Consider the following 17,657-nt stretch of genomic DNA (forward strand, 5'->3'; position numbering starts at 1 on the left):
TAACCTCAGTCTGGCACAAATGCAAATACTTCAGAAGTGAGAGCCCATGGATTCTCATGGATTCTATACATGCAGTAGGTATGTTGTGGAAACACTGTTTATTGTACATGCATGTCTAAGTATCTGAGGGTTTTTTCCACTTAGGATCAAGTTACGAACAAATTTTGTTCTGATAGTGTTTTGACTAATGATAGAAGAATCCAGAGATCCATTCCAGAGAGCATTATGCCTAAGCAAGAAGCTTTTGGATGTACTTTACAATTATTGAGGCAGAAAAACATAATCCTTCTATTTCTATCCTCAGTGTCTACCCAAACAAAACACCCATCAAAGCAGACTGGGCTATAGTAGTTATTTGATGATGGGTTGATTTTTTTTTTTAGAAGTTATTGGCTTGATTGCTTTTAGGGGATAGATTAAAACACATAAATTGTATAAAATATTAATCTATTTTATTATTATCTTTTTGGTGAATTGAAGACTTATTTACCAGTCATGCCAATACACAGTTTTAAAAAAGGTGGACCAAGTTTTCTGAATTAGTAAGGAAATGTTCTAATTACACAGAAATCCTGACATTTCAAAATAGAAAAAATGGTACTCAAAATCAAAGAGAAGAAATTATATTACATACATACAGATACAGATCTGATAATTTAATTTAAATGTCAGTTGGTTGTAGAAACTAGCTTAATCAATAAGGAAGTTTAACATGATTCAAAGAAATAAGTATTAAACATTTTGGCTAACATTAGTTCGGGTAACTACCTAGGCTCTGAAAATCACTGACATGGCAAAAGCTAAAGATGACCAAAGTAATTGTCACTATTAAAGTCATCACATTTATAAATACATGAGCCGTTCAGATTTAAACTGATAGTAGTTAAAGAAACAAACATTAAAATGAAGATTAACATCCTTTATCTACTTAGAAACATTTTTCCTTCTTTTAATTAGTTCCCATGAAAATATACAAGGCTCTAGAGCAACCTGCTTCTCGTTCAATACCTAAATCAATTCGAATTTTTTCATCCATACAACATAATTTTAATGCTGAACAGTCACTCGCTGAATGTCCAATGATGGCATGTCCAATAAAGAAAAGGATACATACCAGGGTGGAACTTTCTTATTTTACATTAATACTGTCTGAGGGTACATTTTAAAGGACATTGCTAAACAAGTTTCACTTTTAAAATTAGCTTCTCTTGTTTAAATACTAATATCTCTGTTGCTCAAAGTAAAGCATTAATTTTTAATAACCAAAGTTTATAAACACTTTAAAGTCAAAAGTATGATATATATTACTTACTTTGCTATTAACTCATTATCATAGCATTTTTCCTCCTTCATTCTAAATCCAGTAACTTGTAATACTGTCAAGCTACCTGGAGTATTATGTATTATCTTTAACCAATATCTTGTTCTTAAGAACAATTATGCGCACACCCAAAAAGTCGATGGATCGTATGCAAAGTAAAAGAGGTTTTAAAAATAAGTAAAGTAGATCTAATTATGGGCAATAGAGTCTTAAAAGGTCCTAGGTGAACATTACCAGTGCTTTCCATGTTGAATTAAGCATGCAGTTTAGTCAGCAAAGACATTATTTTTATATATCATGTTTATGTCTGCTATAAATATCATAAGCATTCCATTAGCATTAACCTAGTGATTAATGCATATATGATGGAGTCAGGTTCTAATCAGTGATAATAACTGCCTGCAACTATTTCCCCTACTGTTCATCTCCCCACTCTTTTACCCTGACTAACAAAGACATGCCTACCAAAGTCTAAGGGTTCATGTAGTTACAGGAAACCGGATGCATTATTTATAAGGATGCAGAGGCTAGGAAGTTCGGCTATGCCGCTTACCCTAGCAGTAGTAGGCTCTAAGCTATTGGCAAGAGGAACCCTGCCAGTGCATTAGAAGATGAGACAGAGGGATCTCTGCCAAATAAAATAGCTAAGTAATAACAAATGTTAAAGAAGGGCCTTGGGGGTTGGAGGGAGTCCTGAGCTTATAGCTGAAGCACAATTCAGATCACCAAGCTTCTGCAGTCAATGCGGAAAGAAGAGTTGTAATCACAATTAAGTCTTTGTGTCTGATCTTTCTTGAGTGCTTGCTTCTTAATTACAGTTATGCACTCTTTTTTTTAAAAAATGTTACTACACTATCTGTGTACAAATGAGAAAATCACAACTGGTATAAAAGAGGTATGGTACATAGATTGCAAGCTCAGGGATAATTCATTGTGTGTACTGTCCACCTTGTTTAGAAATCCAATTCACTATTTTAGTGATCCAGGACAAATTGGTATTTTCTCTCTTTGACTTCAGAGAAAAACCCAACCATGAAAAAGCCACAATTGCTTCCTCTTCAGGTGTTCAAAACTGATATATTACTACAGACAGACACCTGTCATGGCTTTAAGTAGGTTTTGAGACAGTGCCATTCAAGTTTCACTTTCGGTTTAATCATCCTCAGTCACTTGGAATTTACACCACATTTGTAACAAAAGGCCGCATGGCATGCTTTAAATGTTAATAGCAGCAGGAGATGAGAATGCCATCTTGCCTCAAAAAAATAAAACCCTAAAAACTGACAAAATAAGTCAATCTGAACACAAAAAAGAAAACTTACTGTAAAGACTATTAAAGCCAAATAACCTTCCCTATCAATTTGAAATTTACACAAAGAGCTCTGATTTTTATTTTTTAACAATTTTATCTCAAAATTGATCTGGAAATTGCCATCAAAATGAAGGATGAGGGAGTTGAAGATATGTATCACCTATTGTGTTTATTTATTTGTTTCTTATAATCCTAAATTTCAGATATTTAATGCACACACCTTTTTATAGACCATAAAGCACTCATCATTGTCTCTCCACCCCAATGTGTGTGTGAGGTTCATGGTATTCCTTCTAAATTATCCAAGTACCAAACAAATAGGATTTCTTATGTAAAACTTTCTGGTTTGAATGCTTTTTATCATAGTAAATGTGTATCCATATTTCTGTACTTTGCTCAGGAACCTTGATTCATAGAACTGATGTGGTCCACGTAATTGCATTAGAGGAAAATTACTATTTTCAAAAGTAGCTGCAATGATCACATGCCCTTTAGAGTAAGAGGTCACAAGAGGAGCCCTCTGAGGGGTTTTCTTACATCCACTATGGTCAGTAAGTGAAAAGAGCATAGCATGTGGAGTCAGAGAGGCTGGAAAGCAACTCTGCCTCTGCCACTGCTTGTTAATCTAACCTTGACAAACACTGACTTGTTTGAGCCTCTTAGTTTCTTCATTTATATAACTTGGACTAACAAATAACTGTTCTCAGATGAAAGTAACTGACGTGTGATAGGGGCTCACTAAAAGATATTATTTCAACATTATTATCATTGTTTTTAATGATAATAAAAGACAAATCAACCTTATTAATGAAATGGTGGCATTCCCTTGTTCCCAAACAAGTGACTCTTCAGCACCACAGAGAGGAACAGCGACCACCAGTTAATATGTAGATTTTCGGATAATTTATAATAATCCCATCTAAGGTGAAACAAATTCTTATAAAGCACCATGTAAGTGAATACTTGTTATAAAATGAAGCAACTTTCCAGATACATAATACAGAAAAAAATTGAAATAAAAGCATACACAGTGTGAAATACTTCTCAAAATGTTCAAAATTCTCTAATATTACTTAAGCCAATGCTATTTTTTAAAACACTGATTTTAAAATATTTAAATATCTGGGGTACCTGGGTGGGACTCTTGTGGTCCGTGAGTTCCAGCCCCGCGTCAGGCTCTGTTCTGACCTCAGAGCCTGGATCCTGCTTCAGATTCTATGTCTCCCTCTCTCTCTGTCCCTCCCCCACTCAAGCTCGGTCTCTGTCTCTCTCTCAAAAATAAATAAACATTAAAAAATTCTTTTAAATATTTAAATATCTGCTTCATGATTTAAGATTTAGATGGTCTACCTATAATCACATTGCATACAATTTTAAAAATTATAATAATCTGGGGTGCCTGGGTGGTTCAGTCGGTTAAGCGTCCAACTTCGGCTCAGGTCCTGATCTCACGGTTCGTGGGTTCGAGCCCCACATCAGCCTCTGTGCTGACAGCTAGCTCAGAGCCTGGAGCCTGCTTCAGATTCTGTAGCTCCCTCTCTCTCTGAACCTCCCCCGTTCATGCTGTCTCTCTCTCTCTCTCAGGAATAAATAAAAGTAATTTTAAAAAATTAAAAAAATTATAATAATCTAACTTAAAACAACCCACCTCTCTGTTTACATTTATATCCATTTAATTAATACTTCCTGAAAACAGGATAGTGATATGTTATGGGAATAGAAACACAAATGAACCCAAATTCCTCCCTTCCAGACCTTACATTATGGTTTGGGAACCAATGTGCTCTTTGTGCCAATAACAAGTAGCAATCTTGTTGCTTGAAGCAAGAGTTATGAGACCATCAGAAGAGAACCCCTGGGGGTGGGAAAATAATCAACCTATTTGTATATCAATAAACTAATAAAGAGTATGCTTTCTCCCTTGACTGGACAAAGAATGCATATATATTTAATCTAAATATTTATATGTATGTATTTTTACAATTTCAGATACAATTTAAATAAAATATACCCAAGTTTGCACTTTTACTACAGAAGGAGGGAGGTGAGTTAAGACATTCTGATAATTATTGAGACTATAGTTGGTCCTATTCTTCATGAAGACCCTCTCCACTAGCAGCTTCTAGACTCACTTCTCCATGCACTTTGTACATTCAAGATCACAGCCAATGTTCTAGAAACTTTAAAAAAAAAAAAAAAACAAGCAGCAAGTTTTACTGTCACATTTGTTTCTGTATGTACGTGTGTACTGGATGTTAAGTTTCATTTTTATTTTTTCACGAAGCTGAACAGTTTTAAATCTCTCCCCTTCACCTGCATTGTAAAAACGGTTTTTAAAGGTTCCAGTAAATCCCTTATGTGCCCTTAAGTCACCTATTTCCTTCCTAAAGCTTATCTTGCTTTCACACACAGTCTCATTTGCACATACATGGCAATTCTGCTGCCCCCATAATCTATTCATTCTAAAACATACCCAAGGACTCTTTGAATGGTTTATTTTTCTGCAGATAACTTGAGGATCAAGCCTGAACAAGATGCATTTCTGCTCTGGAGTATTAGGGATGTGAAAATAAGAACCTGTTATGAGGATAGCAGAGAAAAAAAAATCCAACTGGATCAACTAAAGGGAAATGTGCAAAATTTCTAAGAAAACAAAACCAGAACCAAATCTATTATAGCCACTGAAGTGATTTTCTCTCAGATATGTGAGGCTGTTTCTCTTCATATTCCCTTACATCCTATCTTATTATTAAAAATGTCCTGTGTGGCAAGGTGCATTCTGCCTGGAACAGCTCATCAGTGGTGGGTCATGTGAGATTTTGCAACTTTTTTAAAGTAATTGTAGCAACTTCCTTCCTATAGCTTTGTAGACTAAGAATTAAAATAACAATGATCTGTTTTCAAAGTCACATTCTCTGTGAAGGAGGGTGAATTTTTATAGGTTGATTACATAGCTAGATCTCTAAGTTAAAGTGTAGAATGACATTTATATAAAATATCACAAGATAATATTATATATTTCCTCTCACAGATTCTGTTTCTGAATATATCTTAATTCCTACATGGGGAGTCTATAGTTGAAAATTCAAGCAGATGACACAGAAGCTTGTTGTCAATTAATCACTGCTTTCAGTAAATCAGTTTGAAGAAGTTGAGGAATCATCATAAAAGAATATTTTGTTTTCAGTATTTAATCATTTTAATTGATTTACTTTATTATTTTAATTTACTACATGTATTGTTCAGTTATAATATAATTAGACAAACATTTTCAAGTTTACTACTTCTTCCACCTTTAGGTCAATTCAATAAACTTTAGAAAATAAAAATTTAAAAAAACCTAATGAAAATAATATTTTTCAAGAAACGTCAACCTTTCCATATACCTTCAGGTAATCTAATCAAAAACATCTCTTTGAATTTCTTTTAAGTCCATCTGTGGACTATGGGCAAATTTTTGAAAATCAACAGTACTTCAATATACCATACTATGAATATGCTCATCTAAAATTTCCAGTGAAGTTTCTAAACCCTTTAAAAGTTCCCAAACGACTTTCAAAATCCTACTTAGGGCAAAGTAATTTCTGATTCCTCTTAATCATACTTGGCCTGTTACTTTTAATGGTAAATCATAGATTTTCATCATCATTTTAAATAGGATAAATTTCAGAATTCTGACTTCTTGTTAAAATGATTGAACTTTAAACATGAAGCAGTGACAATTGGCTACTTAAAAATGGAGACAATAAAAAAAATTACACAAATAATATTTCCTTTTAAATCACATGCTACAGAATGGGTAAGTGTATTCTAGCTTAGGCAATATTATTTAAAAACAACTGGATTTAAAAATCTGTTCCCCGTATTCTACTTTGTATCATGAGTATGTGTCATTACACACAAGTAGCACAATTAACCATGATTAACCTTTCTATTTACTGCAAACTATTTCCGCCCAAGGACTATTCTTGATTTCATATCCTCCAACCTTCTTCCCCTTCAAGAAATAAACATTACAGTTCCTAGCATCATGCTGGAGACCTCTAGGAAACAGATGACTAACTATGCACTTATTTTAATCAGAGAGAGAGAAAGTCTTTGGTGATCTAAGACTCAAACAGCAAACACAGGGCCATCAAACTTTAATTTTACATTTACCACTCACTTGCTATTTGACCTACATTTTCACTTGGCCTATCCCGATCTATATTTTACAATTTTTACTACCGAAATAAAGAGATTAGTAGCCCAATATTCCTTTTAAAAATTAAAAGAAATACTGAGGAAATTTCTTAAGGCAAAAATAGTCCTGCAATATTTAACACAGCCTGTCTCTGTCTCTCCTCTCTCTCTCTCTCTCTCCTTCCTACCCGCTCATAATTTCTCCATGTACCATTTTTTAAAAAGCTTGATATTCACTGAAGAAGAGACCTTGGAATATCTGAGCAATGAACCAAACAATAGCTTATATGTGATGAATAAATTCACCCTAAACACCAAATCTCTAAGTAAGATATGGTCATGGACTTGAATAGAGATGAGCATAGCTGTAGACTCTAACCCACACTGGCCATAGAATTGGTTTTTAAGATTTTGCTGACTTCTTGTAGACTGAGAGATGAAATGAAAGTGCCATTCCAGCAGTTTTTTGACAATTAGTTGAAGTATGAGTACACAGTTATTAAAAATTGAATTAAATCCTCAAGCACCTTATATGGTAGATGCATTACAATAAGGGCAGGGAAAAGGGGGATTTGCCTACAGATGAGCTATTGGAGACATTATTTCCTCCAGGTTTCAGTGGTGATGTCTATACGCTGATAACGCTTCAGCAGGTGTGATTTCACACTTCACCAAGACCTGCAGAGTTTTCTGTACAATATTAAATGAAATGGGCTAAGCATGTTTCTTTTCCTTTTCTTACTGTTAAAAAGGAAAGAAAGAAAGAAACCAATCAATATGCAATTACTCTGGTGAAAGCAACTCATAATTTTTCAAAAACTACTTCATCAGAGATTTCTTAATAAAAGAATCTGGATCAAATAGACTTTGACTTCTAACTCCAAAGTCAGAACATTTTACAGATTTCAAAAATGCTTCCCATGCATTCTAGTGTGAAAACTGTAACTCACTTTTATTTTTTTTACTCTTTTCTGCTTTCTTCAGAAAAGCATACATTTCTGGATTTAAAAAAAGGCGTTTTAAAGAATAATCATGCAGTCAGCTCACAGGTTCTAATAAAGAGTCTTTCAAGATACTTCAATTGTCTTCAGTTTTCTTATTTTCTTTAAAAGCTCTGCTTTAGCCTGGTCTGCCCAATTGAACAATGTTCAGTAACCTCTATTTTCAGTTTTCCTTTAAAATTCTCTGAGACATGTTTTTCCTGATTCTTCTAACGGGGTCTGCTCATCAGCCACAGAGGACGGGGCTGGTTTGGCCTGTCTAGCCCACCCTGCGCTTCCTTAGGTACACAACCTTCCCCCCTGTAATGAACCTATACCACGCAGTTCCCATGGGGCTGAGCCCATCTGCTTCACTAACCCAAACACACAGAGCAGTGGACATCTGACCTGGCCCCTGCCCGACTTGAGTCATTAATCTCCCTGGATACCGTAACCATTTTAGGAGCAGGCACATGCCTCAAGTAGAGTCAATCACATTCTTCCTTAAATTTTGCTGTGTGCATGAGGAGTGGACTTTCTCTTCTTTTTAGTAAAAGGCGAAAGATTTATTCAATCTGAAGAGAAACCAGAGTATCTCTTCGTTTTAGATTATGAGCTGAGGGGCTATAGGCTTAGAGGTATCAGCAGTTCTCTCCTTGTTAGGCAGACAAAACCCACTGAGAATGAAGCTACCATTTGTAGAGAAGCAAAGCATAAAGCTGAGAAATGATTCTATTAGAGCACTGGTGCATCTGGATCGAAATGAGCCAGTTATGTAAGCCAACATACCCTCTTTATACTTAAGCCCTTTGGGGTTAAATTTCTATCGCTTGTAATCAATAAACTCTTAAATCACAATCCATATTTCTTATTTCGCTGCTGCTTTATCATGTTGCTCCCCACCCCTTCCTCTATCATTCCTCCCCCTACCGCAGGGAGAGAGCTGCCTCCTAGAGCACCCAGAGGCTAATTTAAAGACTTCTATTCCCATCTTCCTATTTCTCAGATTCCCAGATAACTTGATACAAAAATAAAGAATTAAGAAAATCACCAAATTTATTTCTACCTATTTAATTCTAGCTCTGTTCTAGATGCTTTCTTGATAGACACTTCTCTGTCTCCATTCTCTTCCCTCTACTTTGCAATTAAAAAAACTAAAACTGGTTTGTATATAAACCATTTCATTGCTCCATCCCAAATGATTAAAAACACTTACTATGGTTTCACTACTCTGAAAACAGAGGGGAAAAAGATGTCCTTCCCTCTTCCAGCTGATATACAAAAAGACTAATTTTCCTAATGCTAAAGAGAATATTTCAGTAAAAATCTCCCAAAAGAAGAAAATACAAAGAAACAATTGCTACAAGTCTGATAATTTTCTACTAATGAATTCCGGTACCATACAAATAATTTTCAGGATTTAAGATATCATGTAATAAATTAAACACTAGTTCGCCTGGGATAAGGCAATGCATCTATGTGAAACATAAACGACCGCTGAGGAAGATATGCCTGTTTGATGAAGATCACACTCCCATTAGCATGATGGCTCTAAGATTATCCCCATCTCTGTAAAGTAGCATATTTGGAAATATACTACATCGTTCTTAAAGTAACAAAGCTGAATAGCAAATCACTGTAATAATTGTAGGCCAACAGTTTTGCTTCCTTTTAGAGTATTAAACCCTTGAATTGTGTTGCCATTAACTAAGGGCTCGCCTGTCCATTTTATTACCTTGTAGTCTGTGGAAAGTGTATTGGTTCAATAAAAGCTGGCTCTGGGATAACTGGAACAAATGTGATTATATTCCTGGAATCTTCAGAAAAACTGTATCTTGATGCCTATTTTTTTTTTTTTTAAGAAGGCCCTCCCTCAAGCTGGCTGTATGTTTCCCATAAAACTTTGTAATAAAGGACCGTAAGATTTGTTGGGGTGCCTAGATAGCTTAACCGACCAGTTAAGTGTCCTACTCTTGATCTCGGCTCAGGTCATGATCTCACAGTTGGTGAATTCGAACCCTGCGCTGGGCTCTGAACTGACAGTACAGTGCCTGCTTGGGATTCTCCCTCTCTGCCCCTAGCCACTCTCCCAACTCCCTTGCCGTGCATGCTCCCTCTCTCTCAAATAAATAAACTTAAAAAAAAAAAAAAAAAAAGACCATAAGATTCGCAATCAGAAGATTCAGGTTTAAATTCCTGCTCTGCCACCAACTTAGTTTTCGAATTTGGACATGTCAGAATGTCTGAGCCTCAACCCCTCAACTGACAAATGGGACGAAATCTAGGTCACAGAGTTCTTGTGTGAATAAATGACTCAACATATAAAAATATGCCTTATAAAATATACATTAGGATGCAAATATCAGTTATTTATATACACACAGCGCATCCACATATATGGTTTATTCCATGGTTCAAAAGAATAATTCTGTAAAAGTTTAATTTCAACTGAATACACAAGGTTCATTATAATTTTGTTACAAGCTTGATCAGAAGTTTTGAGAGTATCTCCTCCAGTAGTGGAAGGTAATGAGAGACAGTGAATGACTTTAGAAAGGTCAAAGGCAGAGCTGAAGAACCATATGACAGTTATAGGTGCTACGTTAAGAAACAAAGTAAGATATGCTCATGTACAAAATGAATGAACTGAACGTGAAGCCAATAGCTCGCCGATGCCCAGGAATGGCTGTGATATACACGTCCGTGCTCTGGTTCCGAGACACTGGATTGCCCTACAAATCGGTAAGTGTCTAGGCAATTAGAAAGATGGAAGGAATATCGTTGGGCAATTTCCTTTTTAAATTATTCCCTATTGCTATATGATGCATGGGAATTTGTTCGTCATTCCCCGCAATAGAGCCACCACACCCTTGAAAGTGTCATCTTTCTGGAAACCTGGAAGCACGATTTGCATTCAGTTGGAAGTGGCCCTCCAACGGTGACAGGACAGATTACATATTTTGCCACCAATAAAGATCTGAAATTGAAATGCCATTTTTCCAGCTGAGAATCATTTAACAAAGGTTCAGGCAGTTTCCTCCACCTTAAAGCAGGTAAGTCAGTTACAGCTGAGGGTGGAGTGTAAATCTCACCAATGGACCACTAGACTTGGCCCAATCTAATCAATACGTATCACTGTGTGGCTCCCAAGTGAAAATGCTGTATCTCATTATAACAAAAATGTCCTGCAGACAAAAGAGGTTTTCCCTTCAGCGAGCTCTTTTAGGTGCCAAATTAAAGACTGAATTGTCCATTTCATTCAGAGATTTCAAAGAGGACTTCCTGGATAAGTTCCTTTGAAATGCAGCCTTAGCTGAGAATATATCATACTTTGAAAAGACGCAGTGATTCCTAGCATAGAACTTCCAGCATCATTACTTAGAATGCAAATAATTAGCTCCTTTCCTCCTCCAAAAATAAAGATATTTTCCCACATTGTTCAAATGAGACGTAAGGCCACCTCTAATGACCATTCTTTCTTTAGAGCCACATGGCTTTTCCAGGTATAGCTCTTTCCCACAGAGAGGGGAGGCCACCTTAAAGCAAAGCTGTGCTAAATGCTTCTCATTAATTTTCCCACATTAGGCTTCCAAAAGAGATTCGAGGCAAAAAAGTTTATACAGACCTTGAAACTGAGTCTCAGGGAGGTTAACAACTTGCCTAAGATTATCCAGTAATTGCAGCACTCATATATAGACTGACGAGCATGTGTCCGCTCAAGAAGTGTGTTCTTTCCATTTCGCCTTACTGCCTGCCATGTTTTGATGGGGTGACATACAGATCGTATGGGCTCAGCTGGTCCCAGGCCATACATTTACCTTACGCTACCCATACTCCTAATCGACTCTGTGTCAAAGATGAACTTTGCAGTCCATTCACAGAATTGCATTCCTGTTAATCTTAAAAGGCTTTTTCTTTGAGGCAACAAAACCTCATATGTCACAGCAGGCTGGTGTATTGCCTGGGTTAGAATTCTGCTTGTATGACTTCAGACAAGACAGATCGGCCTCATCATCTGAAAACCGGATTAAGGTTTTGTGAGAATCATGAGTTGTAATCCATGCAAATTACCCAGCCCAGTGCCCCGTACACAGAAAGCCTTCACTAGATGTACACTATTACTGTCATTATTATTCATTTATTTTTGTTATTATTAATTGAAACACTTACTACTATTTAAGACTGTTTTCCAGAAACTTATCTTTATTTTTCCAATTACTATTCATCAGACTTTTCATTTTTGTTTCCCTCATTTATATATTAAATTGGAATGAATGGTTCTTAATTCAGTAAAGTGGGTGGTATAACAACCTTTTACATTTTTTGCTGATCCTACATAAAGAAGGAACAAGGGTGTCCTACTAACTGTTTTGTTCACATTCTTCTCCTTATGCAACATCACTTACATGTATATAATAGGACACTCATTTAGCAAATTATATGTTTCAAGTCACAGATGCCTCACTTACCAAAAAAAGTAAATAAAGGAAAACAATGTTAGTCCAGGAGATCATCGTAAGACAGTTCTTGAAAACTTTATAAGTTAGTAGTTCTAAAAATAGTGAATATCAATGCAAATTTCAATCCTAATTTCAAAACAGAAATAAAGACACAGGGGGAGTAAATGATAAGGTTTTGTAAATGAAGAACAAAACCTCCAGTCAAGAACAACTGCTTAGGGGTGCCTGGGAGGCTCAGTCGGTTAAGCGTTCGACTTCCGCTCAGGTCATGATCCTCACGGCTTGTGAGTTCGAGCCCCACATTGGGATCTGTGCTGACAGCTCAGAGCCTAGAGCTTGCTTCAGATTCTGTGTCTCCCTCTCTCTCTGCCCCTCCCCAACTCGTGCTCTGTCTCTCTGTCTCTCTCTCTCTCTCGAAAATAAACATTAAAAAATTTTTTAAGAGAACAAATGCTTTATTGTTACAATTATTAAAAATATTTAAAAATTCAAGATTAGAAATATGTTAAAACATTTCTGATTTGTATTTAATAACTAACATGAGAAAAATGCTTATTATGCATTAAGTAGATGGAGGGTAGATAAATAGAAAGCCAGAATGAAAAATGCCAATTAGAAGAACATATACTAAAATATTAGCAATAGTATTTCAGATGGGTAAGTGGGCAATTCTTATTTTCTTCTTTTTGTTTTTTCTATTCCAACAGGAGTTAGAGACAACAGAGACAGAACTTGGAGGACAGGCATGGTCAGGGGAGGCTTTGGAGAAAAGCAGGAAGTCAGCAGAAAGGATGGAGAGATCTGAGCAGGGCTGAACTCTCCCAAGATTTACTCAGCAGCGAGATGCTCTCATCAACAGGACTCACAGGGGAGGAAAGGGGATGTTTCCCCATAGAGGTGAGCACATTTGTACCTAAAGAATGGAAGAGTAACGGCTCCATGACCCCCAAAGCACATAACACATAACAGGTTTGCTGAATCCATACTCTTCAGAAAGGCTTTTCAAAGTGTACATAGAAAACACAACTGCCAAGAGTTCAAAGAATGTAGCCCCACACAGACATGATTACATCGCAATAGCACAGTTCAGTTTTCACGCACAGGGATTTACCGGTGTCCCCTTTCTGGCTGAAACGAAGTGAAAAGAAACCTATTCTTCGGGGCTGATTATTTCTGACCCATGTGAACTTTCCCAAGGTCTTCAATTCTTAGATATCATTTGAATGTTTAGTCCCGCTTATTGCTATTTCCGCTTCCTCAAGTTTCCCCTTCAGCCTTTACTAGATGGAACTGTGCTGACGCCACAGCCTTCTGCAATGCGGGGTTCTGTGGGTACTGCCCAGAGACGAGTTGAGTGCCTCACGCTGCTCTCACTGCTCTAACCAAGACTAGACTTAGGATCATGCCACTATTGGTTGTATTTTCAAATTAGAGAGCCTCTTTTCATGAGAGTTAAAAAAAAATGCAGGCATTAATCAATTCCACAGCATGTACTGAGAGTCTAGCGTGATCGGGGAAGGAGGGATGCATGAAGATGGCACACTGAAATATTTTAACATGATATCGAAACACAAAGCCTTCTTTCTTCATCAAAAACCTTTACCAAACAACAGGAACTAACTCTGCCGAGAGCTGCAGAGTCAGATTTCAAAATTATTTCTCTCTCACCAGTATTGCCACGAATATAAATGTGAACCGAGAGATTCATTTCAGTTCCCCAAAGCTCTGGAAAACCCAAAGAAGTATTTCTTCTATTCCAAGATTGCTCGGATGTGCTTAAGGATGGCATCCATTGCCCCGTTAGTGACAGCATGAGGGTTCTGATGACAAGAGTTTCAATCACTTTATTCAATGAATCACACAGAGGAGAGACTGTTCCCAGACAAAATGCCAAAAGGAAAAACCCAGTATTTGCCCTTGTATAATAAACCCTCAAACATCTAAAACAAAGCTCCACATGATTCCTTAATGCTAGTCAGCTAAAATCTATGTAATTATACTAATCTTTTTATAAGTAGAATTAAATAACAAATATCCCAAACTCCCCAGAAGGGATTATCATTTCAGACTATGTAATGACTATCGTTAGAATACAGAAGAAGCCAATTTAGTCCTCTCCAATATTTTATATCCTGTTTCATATCCCTAGACTGCTGACATCAATCTATTTGAATGATGCTTTATCTAGCTGAAATACAGTCAAAACATCAGACTTCTTGCAATAAATGATACGTTTACATCATTTCGTTACAATTGTGGTACCAGCAACCCAAAGGGAAAGGCTTTAGGATCAAACCGGATCTATTCCCACAGACTGAGAAAACAACTAGAGTTGCCTAATGTACAGACCTTCTTGCAAGTGGTCCCTACCATGTTACCAGCCAAGGGAAATTGTTCCTTAGACACAGCCTCTGGGCTGGATTAGGATGACTGGGGACTTCTATTTATTGAAGAGCTTATCAAACTGAGAAACAGCTTTAAATAAAGAGCTAAAATAAGGGAGAGAAAGACTGTAATTATAGGCTTTATTTCAAGTTCTGATAAATTCCCCTGGTGGATATCAAAACTAAATTCTATGCCATTCACAATTTGTGAGTATCAAAACTATTTTTACTAGTCCTCGCTAATTTCTTGAGTTCCCCTGACATAGCACAAAGCACCAATCAATCTCACCGTAGAACTCCATAAGCACAAAGCACATTTCACATTAAACAGATGAAAACCAATCTGAGATCTTGCCTGGGGACTTGCTTTCAAGCATTCTCATAATTAGTCACTTGCTATCAAATTTGAATTAAGGGCATCTATATATAGTTTCCTTACTCTGTCACAGCAGGTTTTACATGAGAACAGGGGAGCTTTAGAATAGGCCCCAAACAGCTGGGTATCAGCCTGGTTACCAGGCCTCAGGCAATTGCTGAAGGCATCAAGACACGCTAAAAACAACCAATGATGTTCTCTATTGCTCACCTAGAAACAGGCCTCAGAGGCTCTGTAGTCATTTTTCAACATTCAAAGATACTAACACGATAAAATTACCACATATGTCATGTCTTCTAATAGCCACATGAATCTTAGGGAAGGGGGTATCCAGTCCATCCTAAGCATAGCAAGAAGCCATAGCCTTCCAAAGAGCAAATACCAGCCTGCTCCTGAACTTGATGGATGTTCCTCAGTAAGGGCAGAGGATAGACAGGAACACGATCTTCAGAAGCAGGTTCTGTCTTGGGTTAAAAACTAGTGGATGGAATATTTCAATATACTTACATGAAGAAGTATTTGCTCCTTCTGTTGATACTGATATTCTAATGGGAGACTCTATAAAACAAAGAAGTGAAATGAGGCTTTATTGAGTCATGCAGCTTACATTCTTAAATCAGAAATTTGCCAGGCTTGAAGGTCATCTAGAAAAAGAGGACTAGAAAACAGTGCCACAGAGAAGCTGAAGTGTTTCAGAGCCAGAGGAACATACACACAATATTTAAAGACCAACAGAGGACCACAGAGTCCAAAGACTCTTTTGAAAGGGATGAAAATAGAGTCATTCTCCCTGTGATTATACTCCACATACCAACTGGTGTATGAACTTACTAGAAACATCGCTCTGAACAGATCCCTAGTATGAGTGAGATGGATAATTCCTTGCCTCAAGTGTGGCCTTGATATTAAGAAATATGAAATGAAAGAGAACAAATCCCATACTCAGAGAGAATGAAAGTCAACTTTCATGCATAGAGGAAAAAAAAGTATTCTCAGGCAACATGGACCACATAAACATCCTGACCAAATACGATACTAAATAATGTCCATGCAAGACCCACTGGAGCAATTATGTTAGGATTAAACAAAACATGCTAAAGAAATTCATAACATACAATCACTGGAGATATATGGTAGCGAGAGTCTTGTAGGTACCAAGCATAAAGGAGGGAAAACTGGTATTTAAATACAGACACAGCATAAAACACAACTCATGCAGGAAAAAAAGCATGGGACCTAAGGGTTTTTATTAGTCAGAAAGAAGAACAACTTAGTATCAAAGAGGGATTGAAATTCAGCAGCCAGGAAGTTATAAAAATTCAAGTCATATATCAGAAAATAAGAGTCACAGTCACTGCAAATTCCCAAGACAGGCACCACATAAACTGAAAAGCCCAGCTTCCTAACAGCATCTACCAGAGTCAGATAGTGAAGTCCCTTCCGGTTAAGAAATGCCTGAATGGAAGGGGAGGAAAATTCAGGTAACTCAATGACTTTTCTCTCTTTGTTGTTCTTTTTACCTCTCTGTTTCCTCATCTTTCTTTCTGTCTTCTTCCCTCTCATACTCTCTCTCTCTTTCCTTCCTTTCCTTCCTTCCCTTCCTTCCTTCCTTCCTTCCTTTCCTTCCTTCCTTCCTTCCTCCCTCCCTTCCTCCCTCCCTCCCTCCCTGAGAAATACAGCCCTCTTAGACTCCAGGATCAATCATCCCAGCCTAGAACACACATACATACATCTTTATGAACAACACGTGAGTATGCCCTAAACATGGCCAAAGCAGTCTAGGATAGAGAAATTTAGCTCTTATGATCTTGAAACATGGCTTTAAAGGGAAGAGGAGGAACTGGTGAAGGTAAGTTAAAAAAAAAAAAAAAAAAGAGGGGGGACGCCTGGGTAGCTCAGTCAGTTAAGCTTCTGACTTCAGCTCAGGTCATGATCTCACAGTTCATGGGTTCGAGCCCCATGTCAGGCTCTGTGCTGACAGCTCAGAGCCTGGAGCCTATTTCAGATTCTGTGTCTCCCTCTCTCTCTGCCCCTCCCCAGCTCATGCTCTATCTCTCTCTGTCTCAAAAATAAATAAACATTTAAAAATTAAAAAAAAAAAGAGGCTGTGATCGAAGATATGGCCTCCTAAAGCTTCAACAAGGTACAGGCCATAATGCAGGAAATCAATGAAGCCAAAACATTAAACATGGGGTAATGGGAAGGAATACTGAGCTGAAAGCCTCTGCTCTCCTCCTTACTGAGATATAGGACTTAACATTTCTAATGCTTCAATTTTCTCATCTGTACCAAGAAGAAAAATAATGTCTTGTTTCACACAGCTGTTGTGATTACGAGATGCAAAAATCTTTGTGAACTGTGAGGTATCATGCAAAAACCTGTTGTCCTTATACCTCTGAAGTGAGTTTTGAATCTAGGTCTCTAAAAACTTGCTTCTACTTAGATGTGAATTTTTCAATGTTCCAAGGTCCTGTTAACCATAGAAAAATAGAGGATAAGGAATATAGAATTGAAAAAAATTAAATTCACAGCAGATTGAATTCACAGCCAGTGGAGAAATCAATGAATTACGGGTATACATGCATTAGTACAGTAGTAGAGTTGGGTTATAAGTAGCTCATATCTGCTCAGACTAATTGCTA

The 17,657-nt window shown here is 37.1% G+C and overlaps 1 protein-coding gene across 1 annotated transcript in view; it reads right to left on the reverse strand.

The window, feature by feature from the left end:
• NRG1 (neuregulin 1) overlaps nucleotides 1-17,657 on the reverse strand; it is a 182,372-nt gene that overhangs the window by 142,706 nt on the left and 22,009 nt on the right. The window contains exon 4 of the mRNA XM_077760764.1: nucleotides 15,523-15,573. Coding sequence (XP_077616890.1) covers nucleotides 15,523-15,573 — 51 coding nt within the window. The remainder of the gene's footprint in view (nucleotides 1-15,522; nucleotides 15,574-17,657) is intronic.

Source organism: Crocuta crocuta, unplaced genomic scaffold, assembly GCF_008692635.1.
Source record: "Crocuta crocuta isolate KB4526 unplaced genomic scaffold, BGI_CrCroc_1.0 scaffold546, whole genome shotgun sequence".
Classification (NCBI taxonomy): Eukaryota; Metazoa; Chordata; class Mammalia; order Carnivora; family Hyaenidae; genus Crocuta; species Crocuta crocuta.